Source organism: Mauremys reevesii, linkage group 2 (assembly GCF_016161935.1).
Source record: "Mauremys reevesii isolate NIE-2019 linkage group 2, ASM1616193v1, whole genome shotgun sequence".
NCBI lineage: Eukaryota > Metazoa > Chordata > Testudines > Geoemydidae > Mauremys > Mauremys reevesii.
The window spans coordinates 213,269,314-213,291,248 of record NC_052624.1 but is presented as its reverse complement, the minus strand read 5'-3'; the positions used below and the strand labels follow the sequence as shown (position 1 = coordinate 213,291,248).

The window sequence follows — 21,935 nt, the reverse complement described above, 5'->3', positions numbered from 1 at the left end:
ATAAAGAGCATCACTCCATTGGAATATCACTGATATATGCCAGCTGAGGATTCGGCCTTAAGATCTGGCCTACTCAACGTGGGGGTTGTAAACAAAGTGCTTTGTGTTCCTTGACTCATATGTTCCATAGAATAGCAAAATGTTGATTAAAGTATATTTGAATGTGTGTTGATTAAAATTAAATGGAACTGTAATACACACTTTAGTAAGGTCTCTTTACTCAGGAAGTTGTGACCACAGTTCTGATCTCCCTGGTGGCATCTCCCAATTTCATCAGACAAATAAAATGGAACATGTTACAATCGTATTTTCTGCTGTACCATGTTGTTGCCTTGTATGCTTCAGCCATGGCTGAGTTGCTCTTTGTTGTGGGATATTTGCCATCTTTGCTCCCAAAATGCAGTCTGTTGTTTTGAGAAAGAGTTCTTTGGAAAACATTTCTTCTTATTTGCCCAGTGATGAGAAGCTCAAAGAAGAACTGTAAGTGAAGGGAGAGTGGATTGTAGTGTTGATTCTGCAACAAATGCTGCATTGCCGGCAAGTTAAAGAAGTATGGGCTGGATGAATGGACTATAAAGTGGATAGAAAGCTGGCTAGATCGTCGGGCTCAACGGGTAGTGATCAATAGCTCCATGTCTAATTGGCAGACGGTTTCAAGTGGAGTGCCCCAAAGGTCAGTCCTGGGGCTGGGTTTGTTCAATATCTTCATTAATGATCTGGAGGACAGCGTGGACTGCACTCTCAGCAAGTTTGCAGATGACACTAAACTGGGAGGAGTGGTAGATACGCTGAAGGGTAGGGATAGGATACAGAGGGACCTAGATAAATTAGAACACTGGGCCAAAAGATACCTGATGAGGTTCAGTAAGGACAAGTGCAGAGTCCTGCACTTAGGACAGAATAATCCCATTCACTGTTACAGACTAGGGACCGAATGGCTAGGAAGCAGTTCTGCAGAAAAGGACCTGGGGTTACAGTGGACGAGAAGCTGGATATGAGTCAACAGTGTGTCCTTGTTGCCAAGAAGTCTAATGGCATTTTAGGCTGTATAAGTAGGGGTATTGCCAGCAGATCGAGGGACGGGATCATTCCCCTCTATTCGACATTGATGAGGCCTCATCTGGAGTACTGTGTCCAGTTTTGGGCCCCACACTACAAGAAGGCTGTGGAAAAATTGGAAAGAGTCCAGCGGAGGGCAACAAAAATGATTAGGGGGATGGAGCACATGACTTATGAGGAGAGGCTGAGGGAACTGGGATTGTTTAGTCTACAGAAGGGAAGAATGAGGGGGGATTTGATAGCTGCTTTCAACTACGTGAAAGGGGGTTCCAAAGAGGATGGATCTAGACTGTTCTCAGTGGTAGCAGATGACAGAACAAGGAGTAATGATCTCAAGTTGCAGTGGAGGAGGTTTAGGTTGGATATTAGGAAAAATGTTTTCACTAGTAGGGTGGTGAAGCACTGGAATGGGTTACCTAGGGAAGTGGTGGAATCTCCTTCCTTAGAGGTTTTTAAGGTCAGACTTGACAAAGCCCTGGCTTGGATGATTTAGTTGGGAATTGGTCCTGCTTTGAGCAGGGGGTTGAACTAGATGACCTCCTGAGGTCCCTTCCAGCCCTGATATTCTATGATTCTATGATTGACTTGGGGTAGTAAAGACGCTCTGATAGCTCAATGGCAAAGCAGTCATTTGTGAAGCTGGATCTCTACTAGTGTCAGTGTCTTTACCTCATCATAACTAATTGTGGGTATACTATAATGCTGAGGGGGGGTCTCTGACAGATTCTGGGCACACCAGTATCTTCATCGACTACTTAGATCATGGGTTCTTAAACTGGGGGTCGTGACCCCTCAGGGGGTCATGAGGTTATTATGTGGAGGGGTCGTGAGCTGTCAGCCTCTACCCCAAACCCCACTTTTCCCCCAGCATTTATAATGGCATTAAATATATTAAAAAGTGTTTTTAATTTATAAGGGTGGTCGCACTCAGAGACTTGCTGTGTGAAAGGGGTCACCAGTACAAAACTTTGAGAACCACTGACTTAGATATTGGCATAGAAAGTATGCTTATTAAGTTTGCAGATTATACCAAACTGGGAAGGATTGCAACTGTTTTGGAGGATAGGGTCATAATTCAAAATGATCTGGACAAATTGGAGAAATGGTCTGAGGTAAACAGGATGAAGTTTAACAAAGACAAATGCAAAGTGCTCCACTTAGGAAGGAACACTCAGTTTCACACATACAGAATGGGAAGAGACTGTCTAGGAAGGAGTACGGCAGAGAGGGATCTGGGGGTTATAGTGGACCACAGGCTAAATATGAGTCGACAGTGTGATGCTGTTGCAAAAAAAGCAAACATGATTCTGGGATGCATTAACAGGTGTGTTGTGAGCAAGACAGGAGAAGTCATTCTTCCGCTCTACCCTGCACTGGTTAGGCCTCAACTGGAGTATTGTGTCCAGTTCTGGGCACCGCATTTCAAGAAAGATGTGGAGAAATTGGAGAGGGTCCAGAGAAGAGCAACAAGAATGATTAAAGGTCTAGAGAACATGACCTATCAAGGAAGGCTGAAAGAATTGGGTTTGTTTAGTTTGGAAAAGAGAAGACTGAGAGGGGACATGATAGCAGTTTTCAGGTATCTAAAAGGGTGTCATAAGGAGGAGGGAGAAAACTTGTTCACCTTAGCCTCTAAGGATAGAACAAGAAGCAATGGGCTTAAACTGCAGCAAGGGAAGTTTACGTTGGACATTAGGAAAATGTTCCTAACTGCAGGGTGGTTAAACACTAGAATAAATTGCCTAGGGAGATTGTGGAATCTCCATCTCTGGAGATATTTAAGAGTAGGTTAGATAAATGTCTATCCAGGATGGTCTAGACAGTATTTGGTCCTGCCATGAGGACAGGGGACTGGACTCAATGACCTCTCGAGGTCCCTTCCAGTCCTAGCATCTATGAATCTATGAATCACACTGGGTTGGCCTCATTATGGTCCCTTGAAAATTCTGCTGTGATGCCAAATCATTTTGTCACACCTGTTCATTCCTGACATAAATTAATAATTTTGCAAGCGTCATTGTTATGGGCTACCTATATCAACAAATGCCCTTTCGCAGAAAGTCTTATATTCTCCTTCTCTTTTCTGTTTTCTGTTCCCTTTGATGAGAAAGAAGATAGAAATATAAAACAAATCATATTGGTGTATGACTAAGACTGTAATTTTATTGCAGTGTTCCTAAAATTGTTTGGGCTCTCTTGAGATTTAAGGTATTTGATAAGAGGAAATGTTGTCTAAAGAATAGAGCATGTAATGAGAGCATGTGCTCCTGTTATCTATTTCTAGCTGATCAACTCAATCCCTGTGTGAACTTGGGCAAATCATTTAATGTCTCTGGGCCTCAATTTACCCATCTGTAAAGTGACAGTAATACAATTTACCTCAGAGGGTCATTATAAGAATTATAGAACCAAAGTAGATTCCACAGTCTAGACTGTAAGATGGTGCCAATTCTAAACCACATTTTGACCCCTTCTAAAAGATTCACAGACTTGACCACTGAAAGAAGAGACGCTATTGTTGCCAATCTAACAAGCTGTTATCAAAAAAAGAGTGGATTTACACTTTGAAAAAATTATCCTAACTTCTTTTGTCCACTCTTAACTCAAAATGGCTTAACGTGAAGATCTCAGAATTGTGATGCATTGATCCCCAGTGAAAGCTGGAGCACAGATCTAGTTTTGCCTTTTTTGAGTACCTAATTCTTTGTTTACATATATATTGTCTGTAGGCTTCCACATTCAGATCTTGATTCTCCCATTTTGCTTGTATCTTGTGTAGCCATTTGCATTTGTGCAAAGTGGGCATAAGTTCTATTATTCCAATTTTATAGAGTTTTACAATATCTTTGCACCTACTTTGCACAATTGTAAATGACTCCACAAAGTACAAGGCAGTGGAGAATCAATCTCAGAGACCTAGATGCCTCAAAAGGAACAGGAGTACTTGTGGCACCTTAGAGACTAACACATTTATTTGAGCATAAGCTTTCGTGGGCTACAGCCCACTTCTTTGGATGCATGGAATGGAACATATATTGAGGAGATATATATACACATACAGAGAGCATGAAAAGGTGGGAGTTGTCTTACCAACTCTGAGAGGCCAATTAAGTAAGGAAAAAAAATTTTGAAGTGATAATCAAGATAGCCCAGTACAGACAGTTTGATAAGAAGTGTGAGAATACTTACAAGGGGAGATAGATTCAATGTTTGTAATGGCTCAGCCATTCCCAGTCCCTATTGAAACCTAAGGTAATTGTATCTAGTTTGCATATCAATTCCAGCTCAGCAGTTTCTCGTTGGAGTCTGTTTTTGAAGCTTTTCTGTTGCAAAATTGCCACCCACGGGTCTGTCACTGAATGACCAGACAGGTTAAAGTGTTCTCTACTGGTTTTTGAGTGTTATGATTCCTGATGTCAGACTTGTGTCCATTAATTCTTTTGCGTAGAGACTGTCCAGTTTGGCCAATGTACATGGCAGAGGGGCACTGCTGGCACATGATGGCATATATCACATTGGTAGATGTGCAGGTGAATGAGCCCCTGATGGTATGGCTGATGTGATTAGGTCCTATGATGATGTCACTTGAATAGATATGTGGACAGAGTTGGCATCGGACTTTGTTGCAAGGGTGGGTTCCTGGGGTAGTGTTTTTGTTCAGTGATGTGTGGTTGCTGGTGAGTATTTGCTTCAGGTTGGGGGGTTGTCTGTAAGCGAGGACAGGTCTGTCCCCCAAGATCTGTGAGAGTGAGGGATCATCTTTCAGAATACATCGTAGATCTTTGATGATGCGCTGGAGAGGTTTTAGTTGGGGGCTGAAGGCGACAGCTAGTGGTGTTCTGTTATTTTCTTTGTTGGGCCTGTCTTGTAGGAGGTGACTTCTGGGTACTCGTCTGGCTCTGTCAATCTTTTTTTCACTTCAGCAGGTGGGTATTGTAGTTTTAAGAATGCTTGATAGAGATCTTGTAGGTGCTTGTCTCTGTCTGAGGGATTGGAGCAAATGCGGTCGTATCTTAGAGCTTGGCTGTAGATGCCTCAGATCTCCTTGACAATCTGGATACAGACCTGCAAATGGCACAAGTACAACAGTGGTGGTGGCATTGGTAGGTGCTCTTCTCCTGACAAGAGTGGTATCATAAGGCTTCTCTTATGTGGCTTCTTCATTCTTTCCTGGCTGAGCATTCCCTGATGGTGGCTTCAAGTAATTACTTATCATCTCTAAGGGAGCTCATATGTGGTGTTCCACAGGGCTCCATCTTGTCTCCCTCCCTGTTTCCATCCTTGTGTATATGGGGCCAGTAGGAGCGTTAGTGGGGAGGCATGGGCCTCAGTATGTTCATTTTGTTGATACCCATCTCTCCTTCACTGTCTTGTCTGATCCAGTCAGTGCTATTGAATACTTTACTCAATGTCTGGGGGAGACTGGGGCATGGACGAGGTCTAGCTGGCTGAGATCAATGCCGATAATACTGGGGTGATACTGATTTGGTTGCAGGAAGCAACCAGAGAGAGAGCGTGTTATATCTACCTCTTGCTTGGAAGACTTGTACCCACCTTTTCACAATTTGAGGGCATCGTTGCACCCCAGCTTCTGTTTAATGATTACAAAGCAGCAGTGACCAGGAAGGCTTTTTTCCATCTCCGTCAGGAGAGAGTGACCATTCTTTTTGTGGATGTGGTCTTTGCCCTTCATGACTGCTGCAATGCACACTAATGAGGCTACACCTTAAATCAGCTGGAAACTGAAGCTTGTTCAGAATATGGCAGCCTGCTTATTAAGCAGAGTATCTTTCTGGAAGCATATGACACCAGTGCTTCTGCATTGCCTATCTGTGGTTTCTGGGTGAGGTTTAAGATGTTGATTTTAAATTATAGACTCCTAAATGGCTTGGAACCGGTCTACTTTAGGGACAGCTTCTCGCCATGCATTATTGCTGCAGAAGTCAGCATTGGTGCTCAAGCTGGAACCCCATCTGTATAAAATAGTAGCTACTAGCAAGATATTCTACTTGAGGCAACCTAAACTTTGAAACTTACTCCCCATCCCGTGTTTGTCCAGAATAGCTTGGATCTGTTGATCTCCAGGGAACACTGCCCCCACTTCTAGAGTGGGATAATTGGTTGGTGAGGAGGAATATTGTTTGGGGTCTGCTTTCATCATTTGTTAGTTATTTTCTAGTTTGGGATGAAGAGAAGCCTCTGGTTTGGTTAGGTTTGTTATGCAGTTGTATTTTTGATTCATTACAGGGACCCGGAGTCCTTGGGTTAGGTGCTTTTTAAAGAGTTAGTATAAATTGAAATAGTTAAAGAAATAAACATTAGAGGAGCTGGCTTACATATCTGTACATTGGATAAGATTTTTCATCATTCTTTTCTAAAATGACTTTCTTCTAAACTTACTAGTGCTGGGAGGAAATAGAATAATTTTATTTTTATTTTTTTGAATGATAGAGAAATTTCCTTAAAAAAGATTCATTGAGAAAGTGCTAAGGTTCTGTCTTAATATTTATTAATTTAAAACAACATTGTTGTAAATAAAATATTTGTAAAAAGCAAAACCCCAAACATTTGAAGTCAGGAAGTTCTAAGTTAAAGTTTAAAAAGTTAAAAAAATTTAGTTTTTCAAAACCTTAAACATTGGAAAGTCTCAAAATACTCAGAACATTTTCCATCACTAGCTTTATCTTTCTGTCCCTTTACCCTCACTTCTCCTCCAGTTACAGGTGGAAGACCCTCACTAGTGGCCGAATGTAATAAATGCCAGTTTTCCCTGAATAACTTAGATTTTTGCATTATGATAACATCTGCAGCTATCCTGCTGGCTTGTATCAAGTACAGGGATTTTTTAGGCCTTTAGTGTAAGGGCAGGCTATTTGGGAGTCTTTCATCATATGATCAGGGTGGATGTGGAAAAAATTGACCTCTGGTTTTGGTGGCATGGGACTTCTGAACTATATAAGTAAGGTTAATAGCATAAAATGGGGCTCCTTCCATAGTCATGTGTGGCCCATTTTTGGAAGTTAATATAAGACAATGTGGTCGCTGGCCTGTGGGAGATCTCTGTGATGGGGAGTGGATAGTTTTGTAGCTGATAGGCCAGTACGGTATCTTTATTCCTGGATAGTGACTGTGGAAGTTAAATGCAGGATAGTGGTTGGGGATTTGAAGTTGGTATTGGAACTGTTACTGTGTATTTTCACGTTGTTTAAATAGGTATGGGCCCAAACCAAAACACTGCATTCAAATTCGCCACAGAATTTCAGATCCAGACTTTGCAGCTCCTGACTTTTATATTTTTTAGAAAATTCCTATTCCTATTCCTATTACCATCACCATCCATCAGGAACTATTAGAGGTGGCCGCAGTTGTACTTTTGAAATAAATGTGGCTTTTAAAAAGGATCTAGAAACGTAAAGATGCCTGCTTTAAGTTATTTTCTAAATATTTTATTCAGGTTTTTCCCATCTTGATGTGATGCTTGTGGAATGCTATGATCCAAAAGGTGACCAGTGGAATATTCTTCAGACTCCTATTTTGGAAGGTCGCAGTGGCCCTGGATGCGCAGTTCTTGATGATAGTATTTACCTTGTCGGAGGCTACAGTTGGAGTATGGTGTGTACCTGTTTTCTGAAAATGGCTCCTCATGCAATTTTTAGTTACTGTCTGAAAAAAGTTGTGCCTGTTCTTTTTTTCCTTCTAAGAAATGCTGAAAATATAAATCAAGGACTGTCAAAATCTTGGATGCATTGAAAATGTTCTTGAGGCTGATTTACAGCTTGGTTTGTAAAGCTGACATTACTTATTGATTTTCTGATGGAAATAATCTTATTTCATTTCCAATTTTATTTTATTATGAAAATATAGATTAAGGGCTAAGTCCCAGATTTTTAAAGTTATGTAGGCATTGCTCCACTTAGCGTTGCACTGCCAAAGTGATTTAGGAGCCTAAATCTCATTTACAGAAGTGATATAGGCAATTAGGACATTAACTGACAGTGGGATTTAAAGTGCTTAACACACTTTTGAAAATGGGACTTAAGCTCCTAAATCAATTAGGCATTGCAATGCTGAAAGCAGCAATGCTTAAATAGCTTTAAAATTCTGGGCCTTCGCCTGCAAACGCTGTTGCTTAAGTTACATCCATAAAATACACACATACATGTAAAACAAGAAGCTCCACTGAACCCTGGGGATTGGGCATGCAAAACAATTGCTGTGAAATGTTGTAGTCTAAAGGATTTAGCACATAGTTGGGTATCAAAAGATCTGGGGTTATAATCCCAGCTCTTCCGCTGGCTCCCTGCATGGCCTGGCGCAAGTCACTTCACATTCTAAGTTCCCCAAAGGGAACTATTAGTACTTACCTACCTGTTTTATTCCGTTATTGTGAGGTTTAGTTGATGTTATCCAGTGCTTTGAAGTCAGGATTGATGTCAGTGGTACAGGATTGGGCCCATAAAGTACTACATACAATTAAGTATCAGAGGGGTAGCCGTGTTAGTCTGGTTCTGTAGAAGCAGCAAAGAATCCTGTGGCACCTTATAGACTAACAGATGTTTTGCAGCATGAGCTTTCGTGGGTGAATACCCACTTCTTCGGATGCAAGCAGTGGAAATTTCCAGGGGCAGGTGTGTATATATAAGCAAGCAAGAAGCAGGCTAGAGATAACGAGGTTAGATCAATCAGGGAGGATGGGGCCCTGTTCCAGCAGCTGAGGTGTGAAAACCAAGGGAGGAGAAAGTGTTATTGATTGAATTTTTTGTGTAAAGTGCCTATTTGCAAGTGTGTATCTGCCTGCACAATTGCCTTTTGGCACCTATGTATGTTTTTATAGGTTAGAATACATGCAATTTTTTGGAAAATGTAGCCCTACATGTACATTTTGATGTTATTAAACAAGTGTAATTTTAATGTATGTTTGAGATCTTGCTTCCCTTACTTACATGAATAGTCCCATTGACTTGGACTGAAATATTTTTACCAACACATTGAGCCGGGTTCTCCTCAAACTTACACTAGTTGTACAGCATGGTCGCTCTATTGACCTCTGATTTACTGCCGGATAAGAGAAAGATCAGCCCCTTTATAGTTGACTTTAGAAAAAAGAAGTAAAGCTTTGGTAATGTTATTTGCATGATGTACATGAGTATATGCACTAATGAAGTTGGGGAAGAGGACATGGATTGATTTAAGACAGCTTCAGGGTTTTTTTTAATCTGAGCATCAGTCACTTGTAGGGAACTTTTAGCATTTTTTCATTATTTCAATTTCTTTTTAAGATAAGATATTTTAGAATAAATTATTTTAATTTGTATGAGGTGCAGTGATACAAAAGAGGGGTGTAATTTGGCAAAATTGAGTAGTGATTTTGCGTCCCTCGATACTTGTATACCTCACTAAAGACATTTTTAGAGCAACAATGAGGAGTTCAGTGGCACCTTAAAGACTAACAGATTTATTAGGGCATAAGCAGAAAGCTTATGCCCAAATAAATCTGTTAGTCTTTAAGGTGCCACAGACTCCTCGTTTTTTTGTGGATACAGACTGACTTGATTTTGAGAGGGTGAGTGTTCAGCACTTTATGACAATTGAGCCTCTTTAATGTGTCTCAAGTTTTGCTCTCACAATGTTTCAATAAGATTTTGTTCTGTCATAGGGAGCCTACAAATCTTCTACTATTTGCTACAGTCCTGAGAAAGGAACCTGGACAGAACTAGAAGGAGATGTAGCTGAGCCACTTGCAGGTCCTGCATGTTCAACTGTCATACTGCCAGCCTGTGTACCATACAACAAATAATATTTGAGAAGCACTGAAATGAACAATATTACATTCTGGAAAGTAATAACGGGTGACGTAAATATTTTAATAGAACAGAATTCCTGGCAAAACAAAACTACCATAATTGACCCCTTATTTCAGATTTATGCTTTAAAAGCAAACTGGGAACAAAAAGTCTCATCTCAGATAGATGCCGGTGTCTTGTGAAGCAAGTAGCTAGAACACACCGAACATTACATGCTGACAGACTGCCATTTCAGACTGATTTTAACTTTTTTCCCGCTACAGAAATATTCTTCACATGGATTTTAACTTTTAAAAATGAAGGCTAAATGTCCAAATACAGCCTGAAAAGACAAGATCAGTTTTGTGCATTATATTCTACCTGCATGTGATCTATGTGAAGTCATGAGGATGTTGTGTTCATGAATGCTTCAAAACTCAGACACCGAAAAGCTCACTCTGCATTGCAGAACTGTCTCCCCCTCTGTAATCCTAACCTACAGCTACTTCATATGCTCTGCAAGCAACACAGCATCAAAAGATCATAAAAGGTAAAGAAATGTCATTCCATTTTTGCACAACTTGGCTTCTCATACACTCTGCCTTCAAAGTCCCCATGTGTAAGTGTAGTGAAGAGCACTTCTTGCAATAGTGATTTTAAGGATTAGGAACAAATTCTGCTCTTAGTTACACTGGTATAAATGCAGAACAACTCCACTAAAATCAATGGAATGAATGTTTTTATAGCTGGTGTGACTGAAATCTTGGCCTAAACCTCAAATTCTGGGTTTACAAAGTAAGTTTTTCTCATAAGCAGTTAAAAGACAACACAGTCCATTAATACAGTAAACATACAAGAATTTATCTTCATTTTCACTAACATTAGAAGTGAACACACTTGCTATTTGCTTTCAAAGACAAGAACACTGAATTTAAGCATAATGGTACCTCTTTAGACTTTTAAATTAGTATGCATAGAATTGAAGGGACTCTGGTAAGTGGCTGAAATCCTCATCTCTGATTTACCTTCAGATGTTCATAATTTGAAGGGTTTTCTCTGTTGATCCAGAAAAATACAGGGCTGGATTCTCCACTGCCTTATACCTTGTTTAGTTATTTACATCTGGTAAAGTGAGTCAAAATGCTACCAGATCAGAACAGTTGCATGTTAAACCCACTTTACACAGTTGTACTTGATTACATAGGGTGCAAGGCAGTGGCAAATCAGGCCCTATGTGTTTTTATGCTTATGTCTTCCTTTTGCAGCGGCAATTGACTTACAAACACTGTGCCTGGTTCTCCACTGCCTCTTGGCTTGCATAAGGATTTTGACCTGTACACAATGCACATAAAATACTTCTTCAAGTGCTTGTTCATGTCCATTCCATGTTAGGTGTGTGTGCTCACCACAAGCACCAGTGCCAGAAGTTTTTCCTTCAATGGGATCTGTAGGGGGCCGGCTCTGGCACCCTCTGGAGTGGCATGCATATGCGCCGGTATAAGGGGCAGCATCGGCCCCCTCAATTCCTTCTTACTGCCAGTGACGTACTGGAACATCTCCTTGCTTCGGCAAGTATTCTTACCCAGTGTTCTTCCTATTATTTATTGTGTAAATAGTTCTTAGATAAGTAGTTCTTTTGTTCTCTTAATAACTATAATACTATTAACTAACTAAGTTTGATAGTCCCCTAAGGGACTTAGCCCAGGGATGGGGCATGCCTCAGTCCCTGGGCCTCAAGCCTTGTGATCGCTGCAAAAAGCCTATGCCGATCAGCGACCCTCATCAAAGCTGCTTGAAATGTCTGGGGGAAACCCATGTTAGCGATAAGTGTCACATCTGCAAGAGCTTCAAGCCAAGAACTAAAAAGGAGTGGGACATAAGACTGAGACCGCTCCTCATGGAGTCGGCCCTCGTGCCGGTCTCCAAACCACTGAGATCAGACTCCACTCCGAGCGCAGTGGCATCAGCATGAAGTGTGCCAGTGGCACCGGCCTCCCAATGCTGGTCCCAGTCCCCAGTACCTGCTAAAATGCAAAGGAAGCACACTGGGAGAGGGCGTTCTGTGGCATCCCGTACTGAAAAGGAAAAGTCCGAAGAGGCCCATGTGGGACAGCATGTCTCCGGAGCCCAGCCAGGCACCTGCATCGCTGTCTAGGCAACCCAGCCCTCCTAGGGAACCACCAGCCACCCCGGGTATTGGCAGAGGTTCCCAGCACCTGTAGGTCCCAGCCATGCCGGAGGCCTTCCAGGCTACAAAAGACATCATGTCTTTGCTGGTGCTACCGACGCCCCATCAAGACATAGTTGTCCCTACAGTGAAGCCGGCAGTGGGGTCTGTGCAACAGTCTCTGTCTGTGCAGCATCGCTCCCTGGCACCGCAGCGGTTGATGTCGAAGCAGGATCCCCGGGAGGCGCTTCGGACTTGCCCATACAGACCGGAGTTCCTGGCACTGTTCGCTGGACTCTTGGCACCAGTCCCCTGAGGTGTGGCATTGCTTGCCCTATGGTCAATGCAGATCCGTAGCATGCCACTGGTACCTGGAATCATGGCACCGGTTGCCGGAGCGGAGGCATCGCTCCTTGGGACAACGAAGTCCACCAGGACCATGATGCCAATTGCTGGGACCACAAGCCAGTCCCTGCCATCAAGACACAGATCGCCGGACTCACAGCAACAATCTCTGGGGTGCCTGAGCTCTAGATGTCGATTGCCGGTGTACCGTGGCCAATCTGCCAACCTCCGCTGTCAGTCCCCGGACAGATGGCACCAGGATCTGGAACCCCAGGACCTGTCCCCCAGCCATAGTCACTAAGATAGCAGGCATGGAGGGGCCATGGATGCAGCATCGGCACTGCATTGTTCACCCCGGCAGAAACTTTTCTCCTCGGGCTTAGAGGCTTAGGAGATAGCAGGTCCCTCTGTCCAGCCACACACAACCAGATCTGGGGGGGGGGCTCCTCAGGGGCCACCAGACAGTGCATGGCCCCAGGGCCAGCAGCCAGCCCCATTGTACTTTGGGAACCCATGGGGGGTTTCCCCAGGTATCGGAGACTCAGATGCAGCACTCAGTGTCAGGGGCATCAGGGAGGAGGTCGGCAACAGTCTCCCACCCTCCTCTGGAATCAGAAGAGGGATCTGATCAAGGGGCCCAGAAGCACCCTCTGGCCTCGGTGGAGACCACCCATGCAAGGGACGCTGAGCCAGCCCCTCCCCCGCCTTCAGCTCCTCATCATCCTCACCCAACGAGGCAGTGACAGGACTGTCCAAGACAGTGCCACAGGACGATGCCAAGACACACCAGGAGCTGCTGAAGAGAGTGGTGGCAAACTTGGGATTGGAAGCAGAGGAGTTGGCGGAACCCTCTGACACTTTATTCGACATTCTGGCTGCGGTAGCTCCATCTAGGGTGGTGCTCCAGGTACATGAAGGGGTAGTAAAGCTGGTAAAAGCCTTATGGAAGACCCCATCTTCTCTCCTGCCCATTTCCTGCAAAAGGGTTTGAATATCTGTATTCTCACCCAGCCCCAAACTCTTTAGTGGTCTCTGCGGCCAACGAGAGAGACAGGCAAGGGCAACCCAGCCCAGTTCCCAAAAACAAGGATGGCAAGAGGTTGGACTTATTTGGCAGAAAAAAATTATTCATCTGCCAACCTCCAATTATGAATGGCAAACCATCAGGCCTTACTCGGGAGGTATGATTTCAATGTGTGGCAGTCTCTGGCCAAGTTTGCAGACTCGCTGCCGGAAGACAACAGTCAAGAGTTCCTGGCCATTTTGGATGAAGGGAGAAATGTGGCAAGGCCAGCCCTTCAGGCCACCTCCAACACAGTGGACTCAGCTGCCAGGTCCATCACAACAGCCGTGTCGATGAGACAAGCATCGTGGCTGATGTCTTCCGGTCTATCGACGGAGGCTCAGCAATCAATCCAGGACCTCCCCTTCGATGGCCTAGCCCTGTTTGCAGAACAAAGACACAAGATTACATGGGCTCAAGGACTCTGGGGCTACTTTACATTCCCTGGGTCTCTATACACCGACCCCCACTAGAGATTCAGACCATAGCAACCTCAAAGACCAACCAATCAGGCCCGTCCGGAGCCCTGCCACAGGAAGGGCAAGGGCTATAAGTGCAGACAAGGCCAACAACCAGCTCCTTCTTCCCACTCGGGCTCCTCCCGCTACCCGCCTAGTAACAAGCGGGTGTCTTGAGGATATGCCCAAGGGCCACCTCCCAGTCTGCAGCTAGAATCCTGCACCCCTCTTGTTTTCAAACCGCCTTTTTCCTTTCCTCCCCACTTGGGCCGCTATAACATTGGACTGGTGGGTCCTCAGCACTGTGGCAGTGGAGTATATCCTACAATTTATTTCTACTCCCCACTACCACCACCCTTCCCTATCCTTCTTCAGGGACCCTTCTCACGAGCAACTTCTCGCCCAAGAGGTGCAAGCCTTCCTGTGAGTTGGGGCCATAGAAGAAGTCCCCTTACACCTAAGAGGGAAAGGGTTTTATTCTTGGTATTTTCTCATTCCGAAGCCCAAAGGGGGTCTGTGCCTCATATTGGACTTGCGAGGCCTCAACAAGTATCTCAAGAAGTTGAAGTTCCGCTTGGTCTCCCTGGCCTCCATTATCCCCTCCCTGGATCCTGGAGACTGGTACGCTGCCCTCGACTTGAAGGACACGTATTACCATTTTCCAAGGACACAGAAGATTCCTGCGGTTTGAGTGAGTGTTTCCATTTGGCCTAGCTATAGCACCATGAGTGTTCACAAAATGCATGTCAGTGGTTGTAGCCTACCTCAGGCGCCAGGGCATTCAAATCTACCCATACCTTGATGATTGGCTTATCAAGGGTCATTCGCAGTTAAAGTCCATCACAGCATTCAGTGGGTGCAAGCCATGTGCCAAGCACTGGGTCTCTTGATAAATAAACAAAAATCCACATTGGTCCCAGTGCGAAGAATAGAGTTCGTCGGGGCAGTTCCGGGCTCTACCCGAGTCAGGGCCTTTCTCCCGGAACCCAGATTCAAGACAATGTCTGGTCTCATCGCTCAACTGACAAGCCACCCTATCACCACAGCCAGGGTATGCCTCAGACTGCTAGGGCACATGGCAATGTGCACTTATGTAGTTTGACAAGCGCAACTGAGGCTCAGACCCCATCAGATGTCGCTGGCATCAGTCTACACCCCAGCCAGGCACCACCTGGACAAAGTCCTTACAATTCTGCAGCGAGTACTTACTGCTCTGAAATGGTGGTCCAACCCAGTAAACATGTCTGAAGGAATACCTTTTGCAACCCCAAAAACCACACTGGTGCTGGTGTCGGACCTTGGCTGGGGAGCCCACCTCGGATTGCTAAAGACCCAAAAGTTGTCCCAGGAAAAATTGGCACTGCACATCAACATTAGGGAGCTCAGGGCCATCTGTTTGACGTGCGAAGTGTTCCTCCTGCAACTATCCCATCAAGGAGTTCAGGTGTTGATGGACAATACGGCCTCCATGTTCTATGTCATCAGGCAAGGAGGAGCATGGTCCTCAGCCCTCTGTTGGGAAGTCCTCCAACTGTGGGAATTCTGTACCCAGCATGTCATACACATCGAGGCTCTACATTTTCCTGGAGTCCGAAACACGCTGGCAGATCACCTCAGCAGGTCGTTCTGTTCTCATCATGAGTGGTCACTTGGAGATCGCCAGAATGATCTTCCAGAGGCAGTGAACTCCCCAAGTCGACCTGTTTGCCACCAGATGGAACAGGAAGTGCCACCGATTCTGCTTCCTCCAAGGGCTCGACAGCAGATCGCTCTCTGACACTTTTCTCCTGTCTTGGGGAGGTGATCTGATGTATGCCTTCCTGCCAATCCCACTTATAAGCAGGACCCTCCTAAACATCAAAAGGAACAAAGCCACAGTCATCATGATCACCCCAGCATGGCCGCACCAGCATTGGTTTGGCATGCTCAAGAACTTGGCAACAGCACCCTCATGGACACTTCCCAACCACCAAGATCTACTCTCTCAGGATCACGGGAGGTTGCTGTACCCGAACTGAACCTCTTTCCACCTCACAGCATGAATGCTGCATGTCTGAACCCAGAGGAACAGGCCTGCTTCAGTCAAGTCTAGTGCATTCTGTTGGAGAGTAGAAAACCCTCCACTAGAGCGACTTACATGGCAAAGTGGAAGGGCTTCTCCTGCTGGGCGTCAGAGCAGAGCCATCTCCCCAACTCAGTCGTCTCTGCAGTCCATTATGAACTACCTGCTTGATTTCAAACACCAGGGTCTAGCCTTCTCAATCAAAGTGCACCTGGCGGTCATCTCAGCCTTCCATCCCCACGTCCAGGACAGATCAGTATTCACGCATGAAATGACTATCTGGTTTCTTAAGGCCTTGAAAGGCTTTTTCCGCCGGTCTGGGGCCTGGTGCCCCTATGGGTCCTTAACCTAGTCCTCTCTAGGCTCACTGCCCTCCCTTTGAGCCTCTGGCCTCCTATTCTCTTTTGTATCTGTCTCTTTTGTATCTGTTCCTTGTGGATATTACTTCAGTGAGGCGAGTCACCGAGATTAAAGCCCTTATTTCGGAGCTCACGTATACAGTGTCCTACAAGGACAAGGTTCAGTTGCATCCCATCCTGCCTTCCTGCCAAAGGTGGTGTTAACCAGGACATTTTCCTCCCAGTGTTCTGCCTGAAGCCTCACGCGTCCAATGAGGAGAAGCGTTTGCACACCCTGGATGTCTGACAGGCTCTGGTGATCTACTAAGAGCATACCAAGCCCTTTCGCAGATCGACTCAACTCTTCGTCGCAGTAGCTGACAGGATGAATGGCCTCCCGGGGTCTTCTCAGAGGCTTTCATCTTGGATTACTACCTGCATCCGTACTTGCTATGAGTTGGCGCAGGTTGTACCTCCACCAATAGTGACGGTCCATTCAACTAAAGCTCAGGCATTGTCAGCAGCCTTCCTGGCATAAGTCCCTATCCAGGATATCTGCAGGGTCGCAACGTGGTCATCAGTGCACACCTTCACAACCCACTACGCCATCACCCAGCAGGCCAGAGATGATGCTGGCTTTGGCAGAACTGTGTTGCAATCAACACATCCATGAACTCCTACCCGCCTCTGGAGGTACTACTTGGGAGTCACCTAACATGGAACGGACATGAGCAAGCACTCAAAGAAGAAAAAACAGTTACTATCCTTTCGTAACTGTTCTTCGAGATGTGTTGCTCATGTCCATTCCATGACCAGTCCTCCTTCCTCTCTGTTGGAGTTCCAGCAAGAAGGAACTGAAGGGGGGAACCGGCGGTGCCCCTTATACTGGTGCATATGCGCGCCACTCCAGAGGCTGCCAGAGCGAGTCCCCTATGGGTACCACTGAGGGGGAAAACTTCCAGCACCAGTGCATGTGGCAAGCACACACACCTATAATGGAATGGACATGAGCAATGCATCTCCAAGAACAACAGGTATGGAAGGTTAGTAACCACTTTTTCCATTCTGAATCACTGGTGTTTTACATCCACTTTGCACTCAGGCCAGCTCCTCGGCCGATGTAAATTGGCATAGCTCCATGAAAATCAGTAAAGGCAACTCCAGTTTACACCAGCTAATGATCTGGCCCTTCATTTGTAAAGTTGTAAATGCTTACACTGTGAAAGGCAGTAGGGATCAGGCTGAGTATTTCCAAAGCTGTGAATATTTCTGTCCATATAAATTGATGATGATGATGATAATACATAAACAAGAAGCAAACAGCTACTGTACGTTAGCTTCTGCTGCAGTAGGAATAGACAGAGGGGGAAAATCATTGTGTTTTTTGTGTAGAAAAAGGACAAATTTGGTTGGAAATTAAACTATACATTCAGGCTTCCAAGAGAGTGACATAAACAATGGAGAATAAATATTGTGGGACTGTTTCTCCATGGCATCACTCCAGCTTTATGACAGTGTAGCTCTCTTGCATGCAGCAGAATTACACTGAAGTAAAACTGGAGTAATTCAGTAGAGACTGAGGCTGTACAAATGCAATAAAGCAATTGGTGAGGGAGCTGCCCAGGCAGAAAAAGTTGTTTAAACAAATTATTTTCCAAAGCCACAGATAGCATCACTAAGGAACTCATAAAGGTGGAGTGTATATCCTGAAATCTCAACCCATTTCTACTGTATAGTGCAATTTTAGTTGGTTTTGTATTTATTTGTATTGTTCATATCCAAGGGATCCCTTGTAAAATATATTTGGTGCAATCATGACTTTTTTCATTTCTGTTTAAAGTATATAAATATATATGAAAAGGAAACATGTTACAATATTAAATGAGGAAACCTAGAATGACATTTAAGATCAGGATAAGGTCTGCCATAAACCAGTGACTGTTACCTGTCTCTACTAAAATGTACTATTTTAAAAGGGTATTTGTTGTCCTTTTAAATGGTTCTTTTTTTACCAAGATAATTTAAAGATTTATGAGGCTTGTATGTAAATCTTTATGTTTCAGAAAGGCATGACCAAGGAAATTGCTAACTGAATGAGTCACAAAGAATGTAAATTTTGTACAGTATTAGAATGTGTAAATGAAGCTTGCTTGTAGGGCGAAAACTTTAAATAAAACTTTATGTACTAATTCAACTGTCTGCCATATTCCTACTTATAAAGTGTATGTATAAATAATATCTACATTAAATTCTTTGGAAGTTTTTTATCACATAGATGCGTAAACATTTTTATTTTGCGGATATGCATAACCGTTTTACTGTTCTCCAAGAGCGATATACTCTATGCTCTGAATGTAATTAATCAAATTCTTCCCTTGAATGCACATGCGTGGCCTATGTTTAAATCAGTGAAAGCCCCACATTCATTTCTGAGGGCAGAATTTGACCCCAGGAAAATACTAATTCCATTGCACACTTCTGAAATACACTTCTTCAGGTCTTTGTGTGTCACTTACTCTGCCTATTGGGAAAGGAAAATTAATTCTCATCCATTTCATAATAAATTAAATGAAAAGGATCCTCATTAAATTAAATCCAAACTCTCATTGGTACTCATGGGGATTTTTTTTGTCCCTCTTCAAAATTTCCCTAAAACTGTGATGAACACTTCTGATTATGTGTATTTCATTCATTAGCCTAGAAGCACTAATGCAGGTGAGAGGTTAAGGAGCTGGGACAGGTGGTAGCCTTGGGCTGGTAGGAGGAGGAACGGGATGGGTCTTTCCGGGTGTGGTGCTATTGGATCAGCAGCAATAGTGGTGTTGTTAGAGGGCTGAGGAGCACAGTCAGTTTTTTAAATCCCTGTTCTAAAGAGTACATGGAAGCCTGTAAAAATCTTCAGCACAGAAGTGAAGAGTGGTGACAGATAAGAAAATGGACTGAGACACACAATGGGGAGGATTTTTTTAAGTGTATATGTTGTGTTGAGTACAGAATGTGACAGGAGAAGGGAAGAAAAAGGAGAGTGAGGAGAGGATTTTATTCTTATATTTTATGTGGGAGAAAAAGCAAAACATAATGGAAACTGGAAACAAAGAGGAGAGATGGGACAGACACAGATAAGAAGGAACAGGGGCTAGGAGGAGCACATAGGAATGAAAGGAAGAAATAGGAGAAAGTCCTGAGAGAGGAGAAAGACACTAGTCCAGGGGACAGCAACCTTTCAGAAGTGGTGTGCCGAGTCTTCATTTATTCACTCTAATTTAAGGTTTCACATGCCAGTAATACATTTTAACATTTTTAAAAGGTCTCTTTCTATAAGTCTATAATATATAACTAAACTATTGTTGTATGTAAAGTAAATAAAGTTTTTTAAATGTTTAAGAAGCTTCATTTAAAATTAAATTAAAATGCAGAACCCCCCCGGACTGGTGGCCAGGACCCGGGCAGTGTGAGTGCCACTGAAAATCAGCTTGAGTGCCGCCTTTGGCACACATGCCATAGGTTGTCTACCCTTCCACTAGTCAGAGGAAAAGTAAGGGAGGTTTAGAAGGGGACAGGGTCTCCTGGATCAGGGTCAGAGGAGAAACTGATGAGATGGGATGACAAGAAAAGAAGGAGAGGTGGTTCCAAGATACAAACTGGAGGACAGGAGGAATGAAGAGCAGAGTGGAGGAGAAGCAAAGAGAAATATCAGAAGAGGAGAGAAATGAAGTAATGTGAGCAGATTTATGACAGCTGCCGTTCTGCTTTCCAAAGCCAATTCATTTAAAATGCTATAGCTATGAGTCACAAAAAGGACAAAATCATGTCTGCTGGTGTCACAGTGGGAAGAGAGAGGGGAGAAGGGAAGATGAGACATTTTCCCCTCTATATGCAAGCAGGGTAGTATGCCTCCATAGTGCTCAGGAAGCACAAGAAGAGAGAGAGGCTTGCTAACCTGTCAACCCACACACATACCCTGAAAGGGGACATGGTCTGCACTTTCGGGTAATGTCTTCCACCATCTAATTGCCATCCTGAAAGCACCCACAATTTCCACTGAAAAATGAAGCCTTGAAGTTTTGTGTAGGAAACCAAATGTAAGGCTATTATTAGCATTTATTTATTTTGTGTTTTCCTGCTATTAAAATGCAGGTGTGAATTGTCTACTTTTGCCTCTGAGGGCAACCTATGAGGAAAATTCATGCAATACCTCACAAAGGATTGAATCTGACTGACTCACCAATGTAGTACTGTAGTTATCTTTGTTGAAAGGCTCATCTCATTTTACAGATCCTCCTTAAACTGAGTATGCTGGGTGTATGTGAGTGGAGACAGAAACCCCAGACAAGTGGCAATACAAGAGCACTAGCCTTAAGTTATCAAAATATATTCTGCTGTACAATTGAAGATACAGATCCTGTTTTCTATTATATACCAGCAACAGAAGAGGAGATGTTTTGTCCTTTGGTATGTTTAGGCCTTTTACAGTCAGACCAAAGAAGTAGCAATGGCAGTGCTGGAGGTCAGGGTGGTTAGTGGTAAGGGAAACTACACTAATGAATTCTAGAGGGCTTGTAATGCCATAAAAGATTCAGTTAATCTGCAGCATAGATGTTTCTCAGTGGAACTGAACCTAACTTCCTGGACCTTGTCAGATGTATTCTGTGCATGTCGGCGTTCCACACCAATTACAGATTTTAGAAGATGCTCTCATGCAAAACTGTGTGCCCTAATATATAAGCCAGCTCAGATGTAGCTAAAATTAAAATCTGACTGTGGCAAATCTCTGTGATCCTGATATATGAAAATCCAAATAAATGATTTGTTCACAGAAATGAAAAATAACTTCAGCAGGAAATTTCAAAATTACTTATGCAGGATTAATCCAGTTCAATGAATGCATCTTCCGTTGATTAATAAAGCATCAATGAATTACAAAATAAAACTAGAGGAGACTTGTGGGGCTGTTATATTTGTATCCCTTACTGAAGCGAAAGACAAGTGTGTACACTTAGAGATGTGGTCAACTAATGTGTTATTTTAATTGTAAGCGACTGAATACAAATACTGATTTCCTAATTGTTTTGTTTTCCCCTTCAATTGCAATCTATTATTGTACCACTTTACTGCTTCTTTGAAGAACAAAGAAAGTCATCATCTTACCCACCAATATGGTGAGTAAGTACTGAGATACTGGCACGTTTCCCACAGTGACTCCACTCATCACCTGCATGGCATCACTGGTAACAAATGCAGGAGCCTAACCCTTAGCTAACCCAGCTCTCTTTGTTGTTAGTACATTCTGCCTCCCTGTGGACCCAAATTAGAATTCTTGTTCTAGTAGCACTGTCCACTTAGGATTCATTGCTCTTGTATTTAAATGGCCTTAGAAATAAAACCAAATGATGTGAGCAGATACAGGGGAAACTACTTAGTTGTTTAAAAATTTTGCTTTCTCTCAAATTAATGTTCTCCACCAACATTGAAAAAGTAATCAGTTGGATTTATGGAAAGTAGCATCATCAGACTTGGGATTCTGGTCTTCAGTTCAGAAAACTGCAATTAATCATCACAATGGTAACAGAAGAAATGTTTATTAATGGCTGAGGTGAATTAGCTACAAGTATCTTGCAAATTCCTCTATAACCCCTTCAATTTTGAGTTGCCTTCTTTTC

General features: G+C 43.5%; 1 protein-coding gene across 3 annotated transcripts in view; it reads left to right on the top strand.

Moving 5' to 3' along the window:
• KLHL14 (kelch like family member 14) overlaps positions 1–11,174 on the top strand; it is an 81,799-nt gene extending 70,625 nt beyond the window's left edge. For 2 of the 3 annotated variants that reach the window (XM_039521923.1, XM_039521925.1), the window contains 2 exons: positions 7,514–7,671; positions 9,716–11,174. In XM_039521923.1, coding sequence (XP_039377857.1) covers positions 7,514–7,671; positions 9,716–9,856 — 299 coding nt within the window. In that variant the 3' untranslated portion in view covers positions 9,857–11,174. Of the gene's footprint in view, positions 1–7,513; positions 7,672–9,715 lie in introns of those variants that run through there. The other variant, XR_005593398.1, reaches the window with a different exon arrangement.
• Positions 11,175–21,935: the final 10,761 nt, after the last annotated feature.